We start from the raw sequence: 17,770 nt of genomic DNA on the forward strand, positions 1-17,770 counted from the left end.
TTCCTTGATTACTTAAAAGGCTTTAATGAACATGCCTATTCACTAGATGATGCAAGACCATATCCGAAGCAAAAAACAACTTACCAATTTCTCCTAATCACACCCCCGCAGCATGGAGCTTTGGGCCACAGGGTTGTTTAAAGTAAGTGTAACAACCCAGCGCATCTCCCAAGAGAACAAATCAGCTGCTTCCTTCACACCCAGGAACCCAGCCCAAGGGCTGCTCTCACTGCTGCTGTCCTATGGGACTTTACAATCTCCCACTGCATACAGGGAATCGTTGGGATCTATGTCGCTTGCGGTGCCCATGCCCCATCTCACTGCCTGCTCCCTTCCTTTCCAAAGTGCTAGAGCATCCTCACCCGTAACGCAGAAGGGAGCTACAGCTTATCCCTTCCTATAACGAGCTGCCAGCCCTCTGAATACATAGATCCTAGGTCGTCTGTGGGTCTCTCTCATACCACGCTTTCCAGAGAGGACCAGTGCCCCCCTCCCTCTCCAGACCATACCTCCTCTGCAACCATATTGTAATGACACTGCACATGCCCTTGTTCAACTTCACTGGCTGTGGTGAACCGTATTACAAAACCAACCCAATCTCTTTTGCAGGCTGCTGGTGCTGTCTCTTGGCGGAGTTCACTTCGTTTCAGCCCACGTACAATGGTTATGCAATTTACAGGGGCTGCCCTTGTCCATCAGACACATCATGATGTGATCAGAAATTATTAAAGGTTCAGGGAATGATCCACAACAATAAAATCTGGTGAGTCATGGACAGTCTCTTTGAATAGCCTGAAGGAAACATTTTCAAAAACAATAGCAGAAGTGATTAGAGACACAAGGCGGGGGATGTAATATTTTTAATTGAACCCACTTCTGTTGGTGAGAGAAACAAGCTTTTGAGAAATTGGTCCAATAAAAGATATTACCTCACCCACCTTGTCTCTCCAATATCCTGCGATCAACATGGCTACAGCCACACAGCAACAGTGATTGTAGGTTTTATCCCGTTACAACTGTCCTAGAGAGCTGGGAATTTTAAATTACTAGAAGCCGGTCAAGTAGCAATAACAGCAGTACAGTCAGCCTCTTTTAATTAGCCACTGTCCACAGGTACATGTTCTATACTGGGATGTGCAGCTGGCAACCCATTTTCTGCAATGCCCTGGATAGGCTTTTGTGGGTAATATTTTCAAGAGCACCTAAGTCCCTTTTTCAAAAGACACTTAGCCGTTTAGGATCCCACATCTCCTTAAAAGTCAGTGGGATTTAGGAGTCTAGGTGCCTATCGATTTTGAAAACGGGACTTACTCACTTTTGAAAATTTTACCCCAAATTCGCCTTAGTGGAATACCTCTGAGACCTCACGCTTTCATTTTATGCTCAGTTACAGCCAAATTAAAGTGCCCCTACAATATTCCAAATGCATGACATAACAGAGGCTCTGCAACTGCTTTCACTTTTCAAAGGTCTGCTTCCATCAGGTTCAGCTTTAATTATTTTTAACTCCTACAATGATCTGCAACTGAAGCACAGACGAGCATATAGAGTTCAGAAATCCATACGACATTCCACTGATTTCGGGTCGCCTGTATTTCCTTAGTGAGGCTTTTGATATGTGAAAATTCCATCTGCCATTGCTAAGGGTCACGATTAGCATCATTTTATTTAACTGCAGGGCCACTTTTTTATAATTTTATCCTGTGAATTCGGGTGGTGAAAGGGGCTGGACAGAGGCTTCGGGAGCCTCTGTTCAGCCTCAGAAAGCTACTGATAGACTGCAACAATGCCAGCTTTCCGCTACGTTGCCCTGCAAATGGACCTCACCATTGCCCTGGATGGACCTTCTCCAGGATGGAGAGATTACTTTGATCTCTACCGCCTATCTAAACCCTTGTTCCCTGTGCTGAGGCTGTCAACAGGGGGAAGGCCCGTCACTGCCACTCCCAGTGGTGGGTTTTGGTCCATATGGAAGTGGACTGTCAGTGTCCTTCTAAAAAGGCAAATGTGCATGTGTGATTACAAACACTGAACTGGTATCTGTAGAGGCGAGAAAATCTCTGCCTCATGGCAGCAGGAGAGTGTTTTGCTGAAGGGAATTGGGTACGTTTATCACAAGGTCTTGTTAAATGCATCAAGCCCAGGGTGCTGACTGCGCCCGTATCCCAGTCTCACAGCACTGTGCAAGAGAAACCAAGCACCCTGTGCTGCGGCAGGGGCGGTTTCAGATTACTCACTGTCCCGTCAGATCAGTGGAAGTTTGCTGGAGCAACCCGTTAGGATGGAGGATAAAGGAGTTTGAAATTCCTATTACAGCTCCAGCGAACTGCACGCAGGGCCTAAGCCAGCACGCCCTGCTATCAAGGGAGCGGTCTATTGACTTCAGTAGGCTTTGGATCAGGCCCCGACTCGACAATTTTTCCAGATTCACATAATTGCTAATGGTAGGGTGCAAAGCAGAAACAGAAACATTGTTACTAAGATAACTGAGCTCCACAAAGGGCTGTGGGATCGCAGGCTAATGAGTCTCCGGAGCTGTAGCTGGTGCAGAGGAGGAAAGACCCAGCAGAGCGTCACAAATAGAACCGTTACCTGTCCATCCCAGGAAGATTGCCCCAGAAATAGCGCGCTCGGTGTGCCGCTGACACCTTGATGGCGTCGATCATAACCGGGTTGCACTGCATTCCGAGAGAGAAAAAGGGAAACGGTTAAAGAGACAGGCCAGGGCCCAGCATAAACCGCAGCCACCTCCAGCGGCATTCCACATCAGCCCACCACGTGGAGAGGGCTGGCAAATGTTCCTGCTCATCAGGTGATCAAGGAACAAAGCCTTAAAAAGCATTCTGTCTAGGACCTGACACTTCCAAGGGCTGCCACCGCTTCCTCTAACCAACTGACGTCCCTATTGCCCATGCCCAGCACGGGAAGTGCGTTCTCTAGGACATGCCATTTAACCTCTGTAGATCCTCTCAGAGGGATCCAGCGTAAGTGTGCTTTTGTTCTGTGTCCGTACAGTGCCTGCTACAGTAAGGTCCTCATCCATCCTAGGCACCAATGCAACGCAAATAAAAAATAATTATACACACTGATAAAATTCCAGTGCCTCGCTGTTTATTACGTTGGGCCACGGACAGCACCATCTTCCTAGGTAGAGACGCTGACATCATGCAATAGACAGGCTGCAAATGATGTCAGAGAAGTTACAGCCTCATCTGTAGCACTGTTTTGTTATTGTGAGAGTTAATGCTTTGCACTTCCCAAAAACCTTCCAGCTGGAAATATCAAAGCACTTTGCATTGATGAACGGAAGCGCACAGTCCTCCTGCCAGGCTGGTAAGAACTATTAATCCCATTTTACAGATGGGAAAACTGAGGCACAGAGAAGCCACTTGCCCAAAGTCAGAGAGGAAATCTGCAGCAGGGCCAGAAATAGAACATATATCCACCAAACCCCAGCTCTGTGTACCATCCTCAAGAACATCCTTCCTCCCCAGTTCTTTTGCTTGAGCTTTTTAACCTCAGGTCCATGTACATCCACCAGCCATATATACTCTTACACCCCAGCTTCATCCCACTGCTGAGTTAGAGGCGGTGGCTGAGCATGATAAAGCACATCAAGGATGCAAGAGCCTGCCAGTTCTAGGCCCTCGTCTGGGGAGAAGAAATGCAGGGAATGGCCCCCAGTGACTCCTACCTCCAAAAATCGAGAAATGTCCCTTTTGTCATTAACTCTCATGGCCACGACATTCTCAAACATCCAGAAGAAGGGGCGCTCTTCCCCCGCCTTGGGACGTGCGTAATTGAGGAGATGGTAAAACTCGAAGAACAGCCTCCCAGTTCCCTCTGCAATAGGGAACGGATAAGATGGTGAGGGCTCGCCACAGCCCAGAGAGAAGGGACAGACTCCTGTCTCCCGGGACAGTGACGGCACCAGTAGGAATAACAAGAGCTTCCTGCACACAGCACTGCAAACGTGCCTCCACCCTGACCTAGCAGTGGGACCACTTCCAGAGGTAAGACAAGCTCAATCTCCGTGGTTCATTCAGTCCTGGACTTCCCTGTGGCAGGTGCCAACTGGGGAACATATTAATGCCATTTACGGTGGTAGTTTTGGATTCCTGTCCACCAGGAACTGGAATGAGACACCAAGGTATTTCCCAGAAGCCACCGAACAGCCCCCAGACCAGATGGTAGAATCTTTTGGCCAGCACCAACCCCGGCTGGATTTGAACCCAGTGGGGTGGAGGTGAAATGCTCCATACCCCACTAGCCACCCAGCCCCGCCAGAAACAAACAAACAGTCTTACCATACAGACCCTTCCTGGCAGGATTCACAATAGAGAGATCGTTACAGGGGCTTCCACCGATCACCAAGTCGAAGGGACCCCACTCCTCAATCTAGGACAGACAGTCAGACGCAATGTCAGTGAGCAACCGGTAACCAAGTTCGCTCCCATTAAAGTATGTGCCACAGGTGGCCCGACAACAATCATATCCCAGGTCTGCATTCCCATCTTACATTCTCCCTCTTCAACAATAAAGAGAAAAAAGAAAATCCCGCCGGGTGTGGCGAGTGGATTCGCCAGCCCTTCTGTGGAACTCATCATGCTCACATTTCTCTTGGTTATGTTCCTGACATCATGCACGTATGTAATGTTCCCTTCGTGCCGGACAGTCCCCACAGCGATGGAATCTTCACAAATCTCGGAGGCAATGTATTTCTCCACTTTAATGCCGAGGTCCTTCAGCACCAAGTAACCTGTTGGGGAAAAGATACCCAGATTGCGTTCTGGTCGTGTATTCTGATCAGTCCCTCATCCTCCTCTGCCAGCCCATAACACACACTCTGTGCATGACGAGCAAGTGCAGGCTAAGGATCTTCTGTATGTCAGTAAGGGTGGCAGAATCTGTTCCTCTAAGCTCTCCCCCGACCCCACCCTCAGCCCTTCAAGCTCCTCTCCATGGAGAAAGAACTTCAAAGGACACATTGGACTTCTCCCAGGAGCAGCCATTCATTCCCTCCAGGGCGAGGAAGCAGAGCCAGGGAGATGTGTGCAGAACTGGATCTTCCATAGTCAAACCACCTGCACTGAAATATTTCCCCCAGGTGGGGCTCCATCTTCCAGGGAGCACCCCCAGAGCTCCCTCACCTCTTCCTGAAGTCAGTGGGCAAAGAGGGTGCTCAGCATCTCAGAAAATTGGGCCCAACTTTTCCACCTTCCTCGCCAAAACCAAACGTGGACACACCACCCCACAGCCCCCCTCTCAGTATTGCCAGGGCAAAGTTTCTCATTGAGTAGGGACTCCAGGAACGTTCTACGCCGCTCTGGTTAGCATTAATTTAGCCTTTGCTGAAGACATGTCATCAGCTGAGATTAACACCCAAACACAGCATTTATCTCCCAAGTCGGTTACATAGAGTCCATTCCCCACCCAGATCCAGACCAGGACTTTGTCAGGGACACACTCTATAGGTTCTTCCAAATTCATCCCCGGTGTGGCATAGGACACATCATGTGCGAGGGCCTGGGAGCGCTGAGTGAGCATGAACTAGCCTTTTAACCAAACTGGGCGCATTTCAACAAGCTGATGGTTCTTTATCTTGATGCTGAATTACAGGGTCAAATCCAGCCCTGGTGTCAACAAACAACTCCACTGACTTCCGTCCTGGACCTGCCTGCAGCAGGTGCCAACATATTAATGCCATTTATGGTGGGAGTTTTGGATTCCTGTCCACCTGAGTTACACCTGACATACAGCAGAACTGAATTTGCCCCTTGGTGTATTATTAATTCCAGGCTCCAAGTGCCCTGGGACTAGAGTTAGCTGGGAATTTTTTGATGGAAAATGCTGATTCGTCAAAACAGAAGCTTTTTGCGGGAAAGGGTCCGTTTCTGTCAAACTTCCCAGGGGAAGGTTTGTCAAGCCCAGGATGGCATTTCTGGTCAGAAGGAGAGAGAGCGAGAGAGAATGAGGAGACCGATCCCCAAAACAGTCCAGAGGTTGGGCACTCACCTAGGATGTAGGAAACTCAAGTTCAAGTCCCCACTCTGCCAGATTCACAGAAGGGATTTGAACCTCACTTTCCCTGATCCAAGGGGCATGTCCTCACCACCAGGCTAGTGGCTGTTCTGCAGGGAGTTGGTCTCTTTCTCTTGGGGTTTTTTGTGAAAAATTTCACAAGTTCTCATTTTCATTCCAATGCAAAACTAAAGCAACATTTTGACACTTCAAATTCTTTTTTGCGAAATGGAATTCTGGGTTTCCAGCCAGCTCTCCCTGGGACACAATGCTGGCATCAGCCTCGGGTTTTGATTTGTTTTCTTTCACATTCTCCAGATCAGTTAACAAGCAAGCTGTGTCTGCACTCAGGCTCACCTGGCAAATGGCTGTGACAACAGCAATTGTCGCACCGCAACCTCCCCCTGCCCAGCAGAAAGAACAACTACAGATTCTGGACTCTGTGCCCTCCCCATGTAGTTTTAAGAGATGGTTTTGTGGATAAAGCGCAGAACTGAGAATCCTGGCTCTGTGTCTCAGTCTGCCCATCTGTGAAATGGGTACAATGACAATGGGACGCCATGAGGCTGAGTTCATTCCAGCTTACGAGGTGCTTGGAGCTCCCTGGATGGCAGGTGCTACAGCAGTATTAATCAGAAATATTTAATAATGTTAATCATTCATAAATAAGCTCTCTTGGCTCCTCACCTGTTGCTATGCCATCAAATAGGGACAGCACTCTAATTGGCCTCCTTTCTGTTGCAGGGACTGCCGGGTAGATTTTAGGTGCATCCTGCAATTAAACCGAGAGAGAAATGAAGCAGGCAGCACATTCGGCCGGGGCGCATGCTTCTATTGCAGCAGAACTCCCCTGCTCTGGGTAACAACTCGATGCTCCACGAGGCAGGCCCTGCGCCCCAATGCCCCTCCATCTTCACGTCCACATGCTTAGCTAACATTTCCTCTCTGCTGCTCACCCTCCTGCTGTATGGCCTGCGGCTTCCCCACGCCACGGGGCTACGGATTTCTGTGCAAATCCCCACCCCCAGCGTCCTACGCAGCATCACACTCTTCCCCACCCCCACGTATGATTGGCTGCACGCCTACCCCAGGACCGTTTCCTTACATATTCCTGTCCTTTGTCGCTAGTGAAGAAGTCCTGCAGCCGGGTATTCCAGTCCTGGCGGCGCTGTAACACCCCGTAGCACTTCTGGGGTTGACACATGTAGCAGCTCCAGGGTTCCTGCTCTTTGGCCTTTGCTGAAGTACCTCGCCCTACCAGGACCTCCAAGCATTCGACACAGAAGCACCTGCACAAACCAGGAGAACACTAACTCCACAGGCTCCTCCGCTCAAGCCCCTCACTGCAGGAGCCACCTTCCACCTCCAAGGTTATGCTTGTAAGTTTTCCCAGGACAGGTCATTACCTCGGAGCCCAGTTCTCTCATCTTGCAGGAAGGCAGGCGGCCCCTGGGTCTCCTCTGGCACCATTGTGAAATCCATGTTTCTCTAGGTGCTTCGAGCGGATGACCCCAGCTATGAGTTCAGCCAGGAGACTCGGGCCCGGCATCCCAGGCGAGGCATTAAGGGCTATGTGCAGAGACCTGCTCAGGTGCGAGGCACCACGGCCAGGCCCAGAGAACAGAGCTTTCACCTGTCCACAAGCCACGTCTGACCAGCTGGACTCTGAGATAACACTGCACACACAGCAAGGTCAGCCAGGGCTTTTAGTTTGGATTACGAGGGTCAGGAGCCACTAGGAAAATATTACGGAGGTTTAAAATAGCATCTTCTGTCTAAGTGGCTTCTCCCTTTCGCGGGCTGGGGTTTTCCCAGGAGCCAGCCAGCCAGCCCCTACTGAATTTCAATGGGACGGAGTCATCCAACTCCCTCAGTCTCCTTTGACAACCTCAGCCCCACGACTGCTCTGAGCTCCCATCTGCACGTGTCAGCCTAGCCCTGGCCAGGACTATGGGACGCGTTACGGTTGGAGGCCAACGTTTTCAGGTCTGAGTGCTTATCCCATGGCTTCTACACCTGTATTTAGGCACCAAAACCCAACTGGCTGGATTTTCCAGCAGTGCTGAGCCCCCTCCCCCGGCTCTGAGGCGTCTTTGCCCCAGGATCTGCTGGAAAACGAGACACACCAGGGGAGGGTGCCCAGGTGGGGGTGCCCACCTGCAGCAGCTAGCATTGCTACACAGCAGCAGCTCCTTGCCTTCGCAGCAGACGGTGCAGTAGGACTGGTAGCCGTCCTCGTCGTACATGTAGAAGAGCTCCAGGAATCTATCCTAGCAGGAAGCACGCCAAACAGAAAGAGTCAGAATCCTGGAGCCAGCCCCAGGCCAGCTGGAGAGAACGCAGGGGGCACACGGCACTCGCCAGAACCCCCGAGGCTCCACCGTGCTGGGCAGGCTCTGGCTCATACTGAGAGGCAGCATGGAGCTGCACCTCCTCGGTGCCGGGGCAGCAGGCGCTGCATCGTCACATTCACGTACGGGCCTGATGCGACGCCCAGGGGAGCCAATGGAAAGTCTCAACGGGCTTTGGATCCGACGGCCAGGACAAGAGTCTTGCACCATGGCTCCACCTCCTTCCACCCCATCCCGGCCTCAGCGAATGGTCGCAGCAGGACCCCTCCCGGCAGAGCTAAGTGTAACCCCAGCATGGAAAGGTTTGCGGCGCCCCTGGGGCTTCCCACGCCAGCTGGTTCTCCCCCACCCCGCTCCACGTGGCTGCTGCTGGCAGCGCCTCACAGGCTGCAGTCGCCAGTCACTGCCCGCTGACAATGACCTGACCCAGACTTCTCCCCAGGCCCCCCACGCTGACGAGTGACTTACCCTGCACGTCTGGCAAAGGCCCCCCTCAAACAGCGGGTGGAACGTGGCCGGGTTTTTTCTCCCGCACGATAAACAACTCTCTGTTTAATACAACGAACACCCCTTTTAGAACTAGGATTATTGATCCCGGCAGCCCCGAACGGCCCAGAGTAACAGCGGGATGCCACGGTGCCAGGCACTGCACCAGTGAGACAGCCCTGGCCCAAAGAGCTCACAATCTACATAGACGAGACAGACAAAGGAGGGTCGAAGAGGAGGATTATCCCATGTTACAGACGGGAGCTGCAGCTCAGAGAGATGACGGGCCCCGTTTCGGGTGCTCAGCACCCACCAGGCGAGCCAGATTTTCCAGACAGCTCAGCACCCATTTAGCTTTTCCCTTCATTGCTGTAATGGGTGAAAACACGTCCCTAAGAATCGAATGGCAGGGCCGCAGCTCCTTGCGAAAGGCAGCCCTTTGTCCATCACTGCCCCCTCCTTTGTTACAGTGTCACTCCTACGGTTAGCAACAGGACAGTGTCACTGCAACTGCCCGAGTGTCCTCTCCCTCTCCCTGGCCCCACTCTCCTCCTCCCCAGACCAGGTCGCACTAAGCCACGCCAGCACTGCTACTTGCTCCTCTGTCCCCCCCAACTGCGCTCTCAGCAGGACCTTCGCTCTCTCCTCGCCTCTGCCTCCAAACCGTGCTCCTCCACGCCCCGTCCCCACACTCAGCACCAGGGTCCTCCTCATCTTCACGCTCGCCGCCTTCCTTTCCACAGCCACCACGCGCTTCACCCTCCTGAGCTTTCTCCCACGCACCCCGCCATCCTTATCCTCCCCCCAGGCCAGCCATGTCACCTCCCTCCATGCCAAACCACACCCCCCACCAGAGCGCCACAGGACCCTATCTGCTAGTCCGCAGAAGGAAGCAGCTGAAGAGCCAGCCGCCGCCTCTGTGACGTAGGCGTGATCGTTATTAGTACTTTGCAGAGAGGCACGGAGCGTGAGTCAGGTCTGAGTCAGTGGAAGAACCAGAATAGAACCCAGCGTGCTTTAGATCCCCATTCCCCTGCGATCATTCCTAACCCCCACTCCCCATCGGCCCTGGCAACTCTCGCTCTATTTTGATACTTAACACAGCTCCTGTCCCTTCCTGGTTTTCAGTTTTGTCTACTATGGAAGGAGACACTGCCCATAAAGACAGGCCACTTCTCCCCTTTGCTACATCCCAGTTAATACTGGACGAACTATTCTCCCCCCACTCGTTCTGTCCATTTTCCATGGACTGTTATAGGGCCTTTTTGCCCCCATCAAATATTTTGCAGTATTTTTAGGGATAGCGTCATTTCAAGAACAAACCAATTTCTGACCAACCTGAGTTTCGCCCTTCACCATGAAGCGCTATATTGATCCCCGAGAGTGAAAATGTACTGCTGTGCAGAAGGGCCAGCCAGAGCTCTGTGTGTGCACCACGTAAACCCTGGTGAGAGGAGTCAGGACCCAATCCTGCGAGGATGCACACACGTGCTTCCCTTTACACAAGGAGAGCAGCTTCACCAAACTCAAGAGTCTCAAGTTAACCACGCGTAACTGTGCAGGGTCTGGGCTATAAGAGACGTTTGATGGTGACTAGCCCTCATGCATTTCACCCTGCGGGAAGGATGGTCACCTCTCCAGCAATCTGGAGCTCTTCCAAAAAATCTCACCGTGCAATGAAACAGGGGAGACCAATTATTTCTCCTCTGAGGCTGTATCCAAGCACCCAACTTAGTCACTGACTTCTGACTGAGAGAAGAAAGGAAACTAATTACCTTCGAGGCTCCTGTTGTTGTTTGTGACTTCGGAAACCATTTGCTCTTTCAAATAAAAAACACAAGGAAAATATACTCAGTCCTTGAACTATTTTATGTCGCAAACTTTGCACCTGGGCTATTTAATAACACCCTAGTTCCTTAATTTCGACCATTATAGCATTACTGAATAGTCTCACGAAGGAGATAAACTGTATCTAGTCACATATTCTGTACTTATCTTATACAGACCATGTGTCCTTTGAGGAGCTTTACTCTAGGGCTTCACTGCTCTGTCAACAATCCAGAGAGTCCCAAACGAACCAGGGGGATGATACAGTTCAATATATTTGGGCAGAAAACATTCTGTCTACGTGTGTGTGTGCGTTAGCAGGAAGCATGAGCCTGTGTGCGTATGGCTGTGCAGAGATCAGGCTGTGTCCTGGTAAGTGTGTTTGTGTGCAGATTAGGATGTGTGCAGGGTGGGTGTGGATACATGGTGTCTTCATGCAGTGGTGTGGATATTGTACTGACACAGCTAGACAAATACTCCAGCTCCCACATTTCTGGTGCTACACCACAAAACGTGGTCCGTTCCGTGCGGACTGGGATGAAATCACAGCCTGTCACACGTCATCTGCCCAGAGGGGTTTCTCTTTGGTGCTTTCTACGTGTAAGTTTTTGCTGAATTGGGACACACCCCCCCCCTTTGCTGCCACATCCCCCGTCCCCCGTCTTACCTCTGCGCTGGTCCTCCTCTGCCCGCTCCTTGCTGTTGTTGCAGAAGTTGGTCTTTAGCCGCTTGGCCGGGGGACAGTATTCAGGGGCACACATCTCCTCGACGCTGTTCTTGAGGGGAGCCACTCCGTTCTCTGAAAAGAGAGCAGCTGCACAGTCTTCCCAGACTCTGCCTGGTCCTGGCGCACCCCCCCGGCACTTTACAGTGTGCGGAGTTTTAAAGAAAGGCGTGGAATTTCTCTCTCCTTCTCCCCAACAGTAAGTGTGCTACTCCCACAGCCAGAGTGAGCCTGGTCTGATGAGAGGCCCATGCAAACAGACACGGCCAGGGCACCGCTGAACGAGAACCGTGTGACGTGTTCTTCCACTAAGACATGCCTGACCCGATGCCATGGTCCCCAGAGCGCTTGGCAGTGTGGCTCCCACCCCGTCCTGTAGGCGAGGATTTAGCCTGAGCTTCTGGCAAGACCCTTAGCACTCCAGCTGTGCACTTCGAGCCGGAGGAGGAAGCAACCAGGAGAGCTAATCCCGATGCCGGACCTGGACGAGGGCTGGGAGATTTCCTTGCACCCAGCACAGTTTGCCCCCCTCTTCCTTGCAGCCTAAGCTCTCCCGGCCAGCCATGACTCTAGGAGACGCATCTCAAGGGCCATTCTTACTTTTTGCCTTTGCTGGGCATCACAATTGAAATATTTCCAAAAAAGGGGAAGCTGGGGCACCCAGCAAGGCCTGTCCCCCCCTAGCCCCTCCCATAGCACCTGACCCAAGCCCTGCTGCCCGGGGTGAGCACAACCAAACGACAGTTCAGTTCCTGGAGCAATATTTTTATGGCAACTGAAAGGTGCTTCATGTCTTTCCTCTGGCCTCCTGCTACGCGCTGCCGGGCATCTGTCTAAGGGCACCCACTGTGCTCCTGCCCAACCTGGGGCGAATGCATCGCTGGGACAACTCCACGGCAACCTCCAGAGATGGCTCTGGCCCCCCGTGTGCAATGGTGCGTCTGACCGAGCAGATCCTGCTGCAGACAGGGGCTGGCCAAAGCAAATGAATTCCCCCCCGGCAGGTTATATTGTGGGATCAGCAGCAGCTAATCAAATGCAAACCCAGAGCCAAGGAAAGGAGGGCAAGTGGCCAGGTGCCGGAGCAAGTCCTGGCCAGGCCAGCTCTATTGTCCGGCTCACAAAAGCAGCAAACCTGGAGTTTTTGGCGGTTTCAGTCCCTTGCATCCCATGGGCTTGAAGCCACTGAACGCCCAGTCGATCATGGGCTTTAGCTGCTCTTCCAGAGACTCCCCGGCGGTGCCTGGGAACGTCTTCCCTGCCCGGTTCCTTGCAACCTTCCAGAGAGAAGGGAGAAGTTACCACGTTCTACACAGCCGGCTGACAAGTCAAAGCGTCTCCTGATGGCGCCACAGTGACAGTCTCCCTTCGAAACAAGCACTCAAGGGTGAGGGCAAGAGTCACGGGGGGAATCCTGTGAAGCTCTCTGGGTTCTAGTCTCAGGCTGAAAGGCTGAACCAGGCAACGCTGCATGGCCTGATTTTTCTTGCTTGGCTGCAGCTCCTGTGCCAGCCCTCCCCCCACCCCACCCCACATATGTGCACATTGGGCTCATTCATGCCAGCACCTGCAGCGACAGCTGCTCCTCGGGGAGCGGGGGGGACACAGGCCTTTCCTTGCGGGCAGCACTGCCAAGAATTCCAGGAGTGGGGGTCCCAGCTGCGGAGGGAGGCCTCTATTGCTTCCTCCAGGGCTTTCCCTCCCTGTCGGCCAGGCAGAGCACGCCTTCAGCCAGCCACGACTGCGAGCCCCAGATCAGCCCACAGCCACCGGCCCAAGCTCCAAAAGCAGCGGGGTCACGGCAGGTTTGCAGTGAGTAACCAAGAGTGGAAGGTGTCCCACTGTGCGCACCGGATATTAGCTTCACAAGGCATTGAGCCCCGGGGCCGATAGCAGGGCCCGCTGCTCATCAATCAGCAGCACGGAGAAACTGCTCCCTGAATAACGCCCCCGAGCAATCAGGGAGCTGCTGCGGGGGAAGCAGAGATCCAGACACAGAGCCAGACTCGGCAAGGCCAGCGTGAATCTGGAGGAGCCAGCGGAGTTCCTCTGATCCCCCCAGCGTACCGCCTGCACTGGAGCAGGGTGGGCATCCCCAAGCCCATAGCAAAGCCGGGCAGAACCACTGGCGCTTTGCGGGGAGAGCCCCTGTCGTCCACCGATCTCAAAGCGCTTTCCACACCTGACTAAAGCCTCGCCGCTGGGAAGCAAGGAACTCTCCTGCTGTGAGTGACAGAGCAGGGAATGGAACCCAGGACTCCTGTTCCCAGGCACCTGCTCTGCCCAGAGGGGTGTGGCGGGGCTGGTTTTCGGTGTGAGGGTGTCTAGTTTCCTGGCCCAAGCATTTTTTTCCTCTTTAGTTTCTTCAGTATTTGCTTACTGCTACGCAGCCCAGCTGTGTTAGCTGCACCAGTCCCTTTGGGCAGGCTGAAGTGTGTGCATCGCATGGCAGATCACTAATTACAGCTTCAGCGTGGGCGGAACACGGCAGCTTCCGACTTCCCTTCCTAAGCTCCCAGTGCTCCCCACGCAGCCCCGAGCCCTGGGAGATGCTATGCCGACCTGGGTTGCCAACAGATTCCTGGTTGCCAAGATTCCCGCTGAGTGAGCAATCTTGCAACACAACCCAACCCAACCCTGCTCTCCAGTTACCTCCAGGGCATGGTGTATGGCTCGTCGATAGGAGACCAGCTTATTAAATGTGGAGTGGTTGAAATGCTGCCTAAAAGCCATCAGACCCACCAGCTTGTCTGCTGAAACCTAGCAAGAGAGAGATCAATACTTAATAACAGATATTAGTGTTAATAAAATAATAATAAGAAGTACCAGGCACTTCTCTAGCGCCTTCCATCGAAGGACCTCTCAGCACTTTACAAACGTTAACTAGTCTTGCAACATCCCCATCAAAGTGAGCTGCATTATCTCACCCCCTAAGGAAAACGAGGCAAAGAGGCTAAGAGATTTGCCCAAGGCTAACCAGTGACTTAATGGCAGAGCCAGGAAGAGAGCCCAGGTGTTTTAGCTCCAGTCCCTGGCTCTAGGAGTCACTCCCACTAGAGCACATCCGTATTTACAAGATTCAGTCCTGCAGAAGAAAAGGAACCTGGAACGCACAGAAAGGCGATCAGCAGCACGCGCAAAGGGTGCTTGAACAGCCAGCGAGGGAGTCAGATTGTTGTTTACTCTCAATCATCCGGTCACAAGAGGTGCCTGTGTTACATGGTTTGGTTCCCCCTAGAAAGCTCCACACAGATGCAGCCAGTGACCTTGCCCACCATGTGCTGTCCCGGGGGGGGGAGGGCGCACAGCGCCTCACCTTGCTCTCCAGTGACACCCGCCCCCCACAGCCAACATCAGCAGAGTGGTTAGTGGGCATCTGGAGGGAGACTCGCTCAGCCTCTCTCTGCTGGAGGGAGGGTCCGTGCAATGGGCAGCCTTTGACAGGGAGCGTGTAAAGAACACAGGAGTCAATGGCTGACGCTCGAGGCGCCCAAGTGGTCTCAGAGGCTCTAATCAGGCTAACTAAATAAAAGGGCGCCCACGCCCATGTTTTCAACCAGCCTCTGCAGCATCGTCCACAATGTTCACGGGGGCATCCCTTCCCCATGAGCGGAACAGGCGATCTGCACTCGCAGTTCAGCACCTGCCCACTCCCCGGCCCATCCTGCATGGGCCTGAGGTGAAAGCTGCACCTGTGCACGTTCAGGGGGGGCTGAGGAGCCCCAGCCGCTGTGGCAGAGTGCTCTTTATTCTGCTCTACCTCAATAGCCTGAGACGTGGGATGGGAAAATCGAGTCCTTCATCACAAGCTGTCCCTCCCGCCGCTCTCGTAGGCTTGTGCATGTCACCACTGGCCCTTCTGCTGCAGAGGGGATGGTTTTCTCTTTTTCCCTGTTATCAGAGTCTTGGTTTTGAAAACAAAACCAGGCAAAGAAATCCAATCCAGGTTTGCAAGCAGGGGCAAGGCGACGAAAAACGAGGCTGCTGCACCCTCTACTGGCCATCTCGCTGCCGCTGCAGCTGCGCAGCAGAAACCTCACACAGGGCGCACAGCAGCTGAGTTTCAAAGAGGCTGAGGTCAGAGAAGTCTGCAAGAGACCAGTCCCCAGCCGGACCTCTGCCCCAGGCTGAGCAAAACTGCTAGCGGGTGCAGTGGCCATCAGCAGCCCCTGTGCTTTCAGACTCACCTCGGAGAACTTCCCATCACCAAACCACTGCACCCAGCGCATTCCGGAGATCGCCTGGCGCTTGGACGTGACTCTGTAGGAGACGATGACCGCAGGCCACCAGGAGAAGCCCTTGATCTTCCCCCACACGAGCTCCCCAATTCCAAAGTCCTTTCCATCCTGAAAACCAGCACAATCAGCAGAAGAAATCAAACACCAGCCACACCTTGTCTGAGGAGTCCACAGAAAAGCCGCCAACGAGAGCGGTCGAATGATACAGTAGAACTGCCCAGCTGCGATGTGCGCATGCAGCATTCTCTTCACACCGCTCTCCCCTTTGCACCATTCACAGGAGTAAAGCTACTCATGTGTGTCAGCGTTTACAGACCACTCTCCCCCTTGCAGGAGGCTGCTCTGTCTTGCATGCCCCAAGTTCACCGCACTTAAAAGCTGCTTGCTTACAAAATCAGACATAAAAATACCAAAGTGCCACAGCACACGAGTACGGAGAAATTGCTGACTCTCATTTTTACCGTATAATTAGAAAATAAATCAACTGGAATATAAATATTGGACTTGCATTTCAGCATGTAGTCTACAGAGCAGTGCAAACAAGTCAGTGTCCGTATGAAATTTTAGTTTGTCCTGACTTCGCTAGTGCCTTTTGTGTAATCAGTTGTAAAACTAGACAAGTATCTAGAGGAGTTGATGTTCCCCTGGAAGATCTCTGCGTTACATACCCCCAGGGGTACACACACCCCTGGTTGAGAACCACTGGTTTACAGGACTGAGCCCTAAAGTTAGATCCTACTCCCTCCCAAATGACGGGCAAAACTGCCGTTAGTGTCGATGAGACCAGAGTCAGGCCCTACAGCACCAGCGAACAGGGAATTTTGGTTCCAAGCAACCGTCAGTAGAAAGTGGTGTAAGACTTTCAGAAGAATGAGAGAAAACTTTTTCTGTTGGCAGCTTCACACCCAAGCACGCCTCCTGGGCACTAACGTACAGCGCACGCCTCCTCCTGCACTCACCCGACCAGGCCTCCTGGGCACGAACACATTAACATACAGTGCAGGCTCCCTCCTGCTTGTGTCCTTGCTTGCACTATGCAACAAAAACCAGAGCAGCCTTTCCTCTGCATTCAAACAAGCCGCTCTCAGGAGCTCCTGGTTTCACGGATACCGCGACACACAGGTTTATCATCGGTTGTTACTGTTGGCCACGTCCTCAGCTGGTGGCAATTGGTGAGGGGAGTGAGCTGCACCCATTTCCCCAGCAGAGGCCTTTTTTTTTTTTTTTCTTTTCCAGATTCTGTCACAGGGATGAATTATGCCCATATTATTTGGCACGCAGCAATTCTCCAAAAAAGGCCGTATTTTTGGAGTGCACTAGATCCACCCTACTCACCACATCATAGATCATTTGAAAGTTTATTTTCTGTACGTTTAAATGAGGTATAATGGGGAGCTCTCCAGCGGTGCCGGAAGCTTGTAGGCAAAGTGAAACAATGGTACCCAACAGGAGACAGACAGTGTCATTTTCTGCATAGCTCCAGAAACACTGCAGCATAACAAATGACTACAGCGTTTACTCTTTAAGTTAATTTCAACACCAGACAACAGTGCATTAAAAGACTGGGGGGCGGGAGGGGTTTTCAATGGACAAGTTGGGGTTTTTTCAGAAATGATGATGCTGTTTAGCCTGTGGCAAAAATGGCAAATATCAACATTTTGCACTGTACTAACATGAACTGTTTTCACGTCGTATATTCTTAGTTTGTCAAAGTATCTCCCAAGTGACTAGAAGAGTTTTCTACATTTTCAACTGAAATTTGCTGACCAGCTGAGTCTCACACTGAAGGTTGTGTACCAGTCGCAGTAGATTGCATGCCCAAAGTTTGTACTGCACAGTGGATAAATATACGTGAATTCCCCATGTAATGCTTCTCCATTGATGAGCTTTTGTACATACGTCACATCTAGTGTGCCTGGCAGACGGTTTTAATGTGTACTTCCCTGTGCATGCCATACTAACCTTTGAAATATTAGAAATGAGCTTTTAAATTCAGTGACACTTACGCACCAGGGTTAGAGACAATACCCAGCTTTATACTGGGTTTCAGTCGAAGTGCTCAGTAAACAAAAGGAGCAATTTTGATACTAACACATAAATCTAATTTAGCACAAGTCCGAACG

At 52.1% G+C, this 17,770-nt stretch overlaps 1 protein-coding gene across 4 annotated transcripts in view; it reads right to left on the reverse strand.

Moving 5' to 3' along the window:
* The window catches only part of DNMT3B (DNA methyltransferase 3 beta), a 77,801-nt gene that overhangs the window by 8,893 nt on the left and 51,138 nt on the right, over nt 1-17,770 (reverse strand). For all 4 annotated transcript variants that reach the window (XM_067553960.1, XM_067553959.1, XM_067553961.1 and 1 more), the window contains exons 6-18: nt 15,597-15,755; nt 14,062-14,169; nt 12,545-12,686; nt 11,353-11,484; nt 10,634-10,678; nt 8,841-8,920; nt 8,179-8,291; nt 7,127-7,310; nt 6,709-6,793; nt 4,614-4,759; nt 4,308-4,398; nt 3,695-3,843; nt 2,593-2,678 (exon numbers count right to left, since the gene is read on the reverse strand). In XM_067553960.1, coding sequence (XP_067410061.1) covers nt 2,593-2,678; nt 3,695-3,843; nt 4,308-4,398; nt 4,614-4,759; nt 6,709-6,793; nt 7,127-7,310; nt 8,179-8,291; nt 8,841-8,920; nt 10,634-10,678; nt 11,353-11,484; nt 12,545-12,686; nt 14,062-14,169; nt 15,597-15,755 — 1,520 coding nt within the window. The remainder of the gene's footprint in view (nt 1-2,592; nt 2,679-3,694; nt 3,844-4,307; nt 4,399-4,613; nt 4,760-6,708; nt 6,794-7,126; nt 7,311-8,178; nt 8,292-8,840; nt 8,921-10,633; nt 10,679-11,352; nt 11,485-12,544; nt 12,687-14,061; nt 14,170-15,596; nt 15,756-17,770) is intronic.

Source organism: Emydura macquarii, unplaced genomic scaffold (genome assembly GCF_026122565.2).
Source record: "Emydura macquarii macquarii isolate MOO-44397 ecotype Brisbane River unplaced genomic scaffold, CSIRO-AGI_Emac_v2 contig_1483, whole genome shotgun sequence".
NCBI lineage: Eukaryota > Metazoa > Chordata > Testudines > Chelidae > Emydura > Emydura macquarii.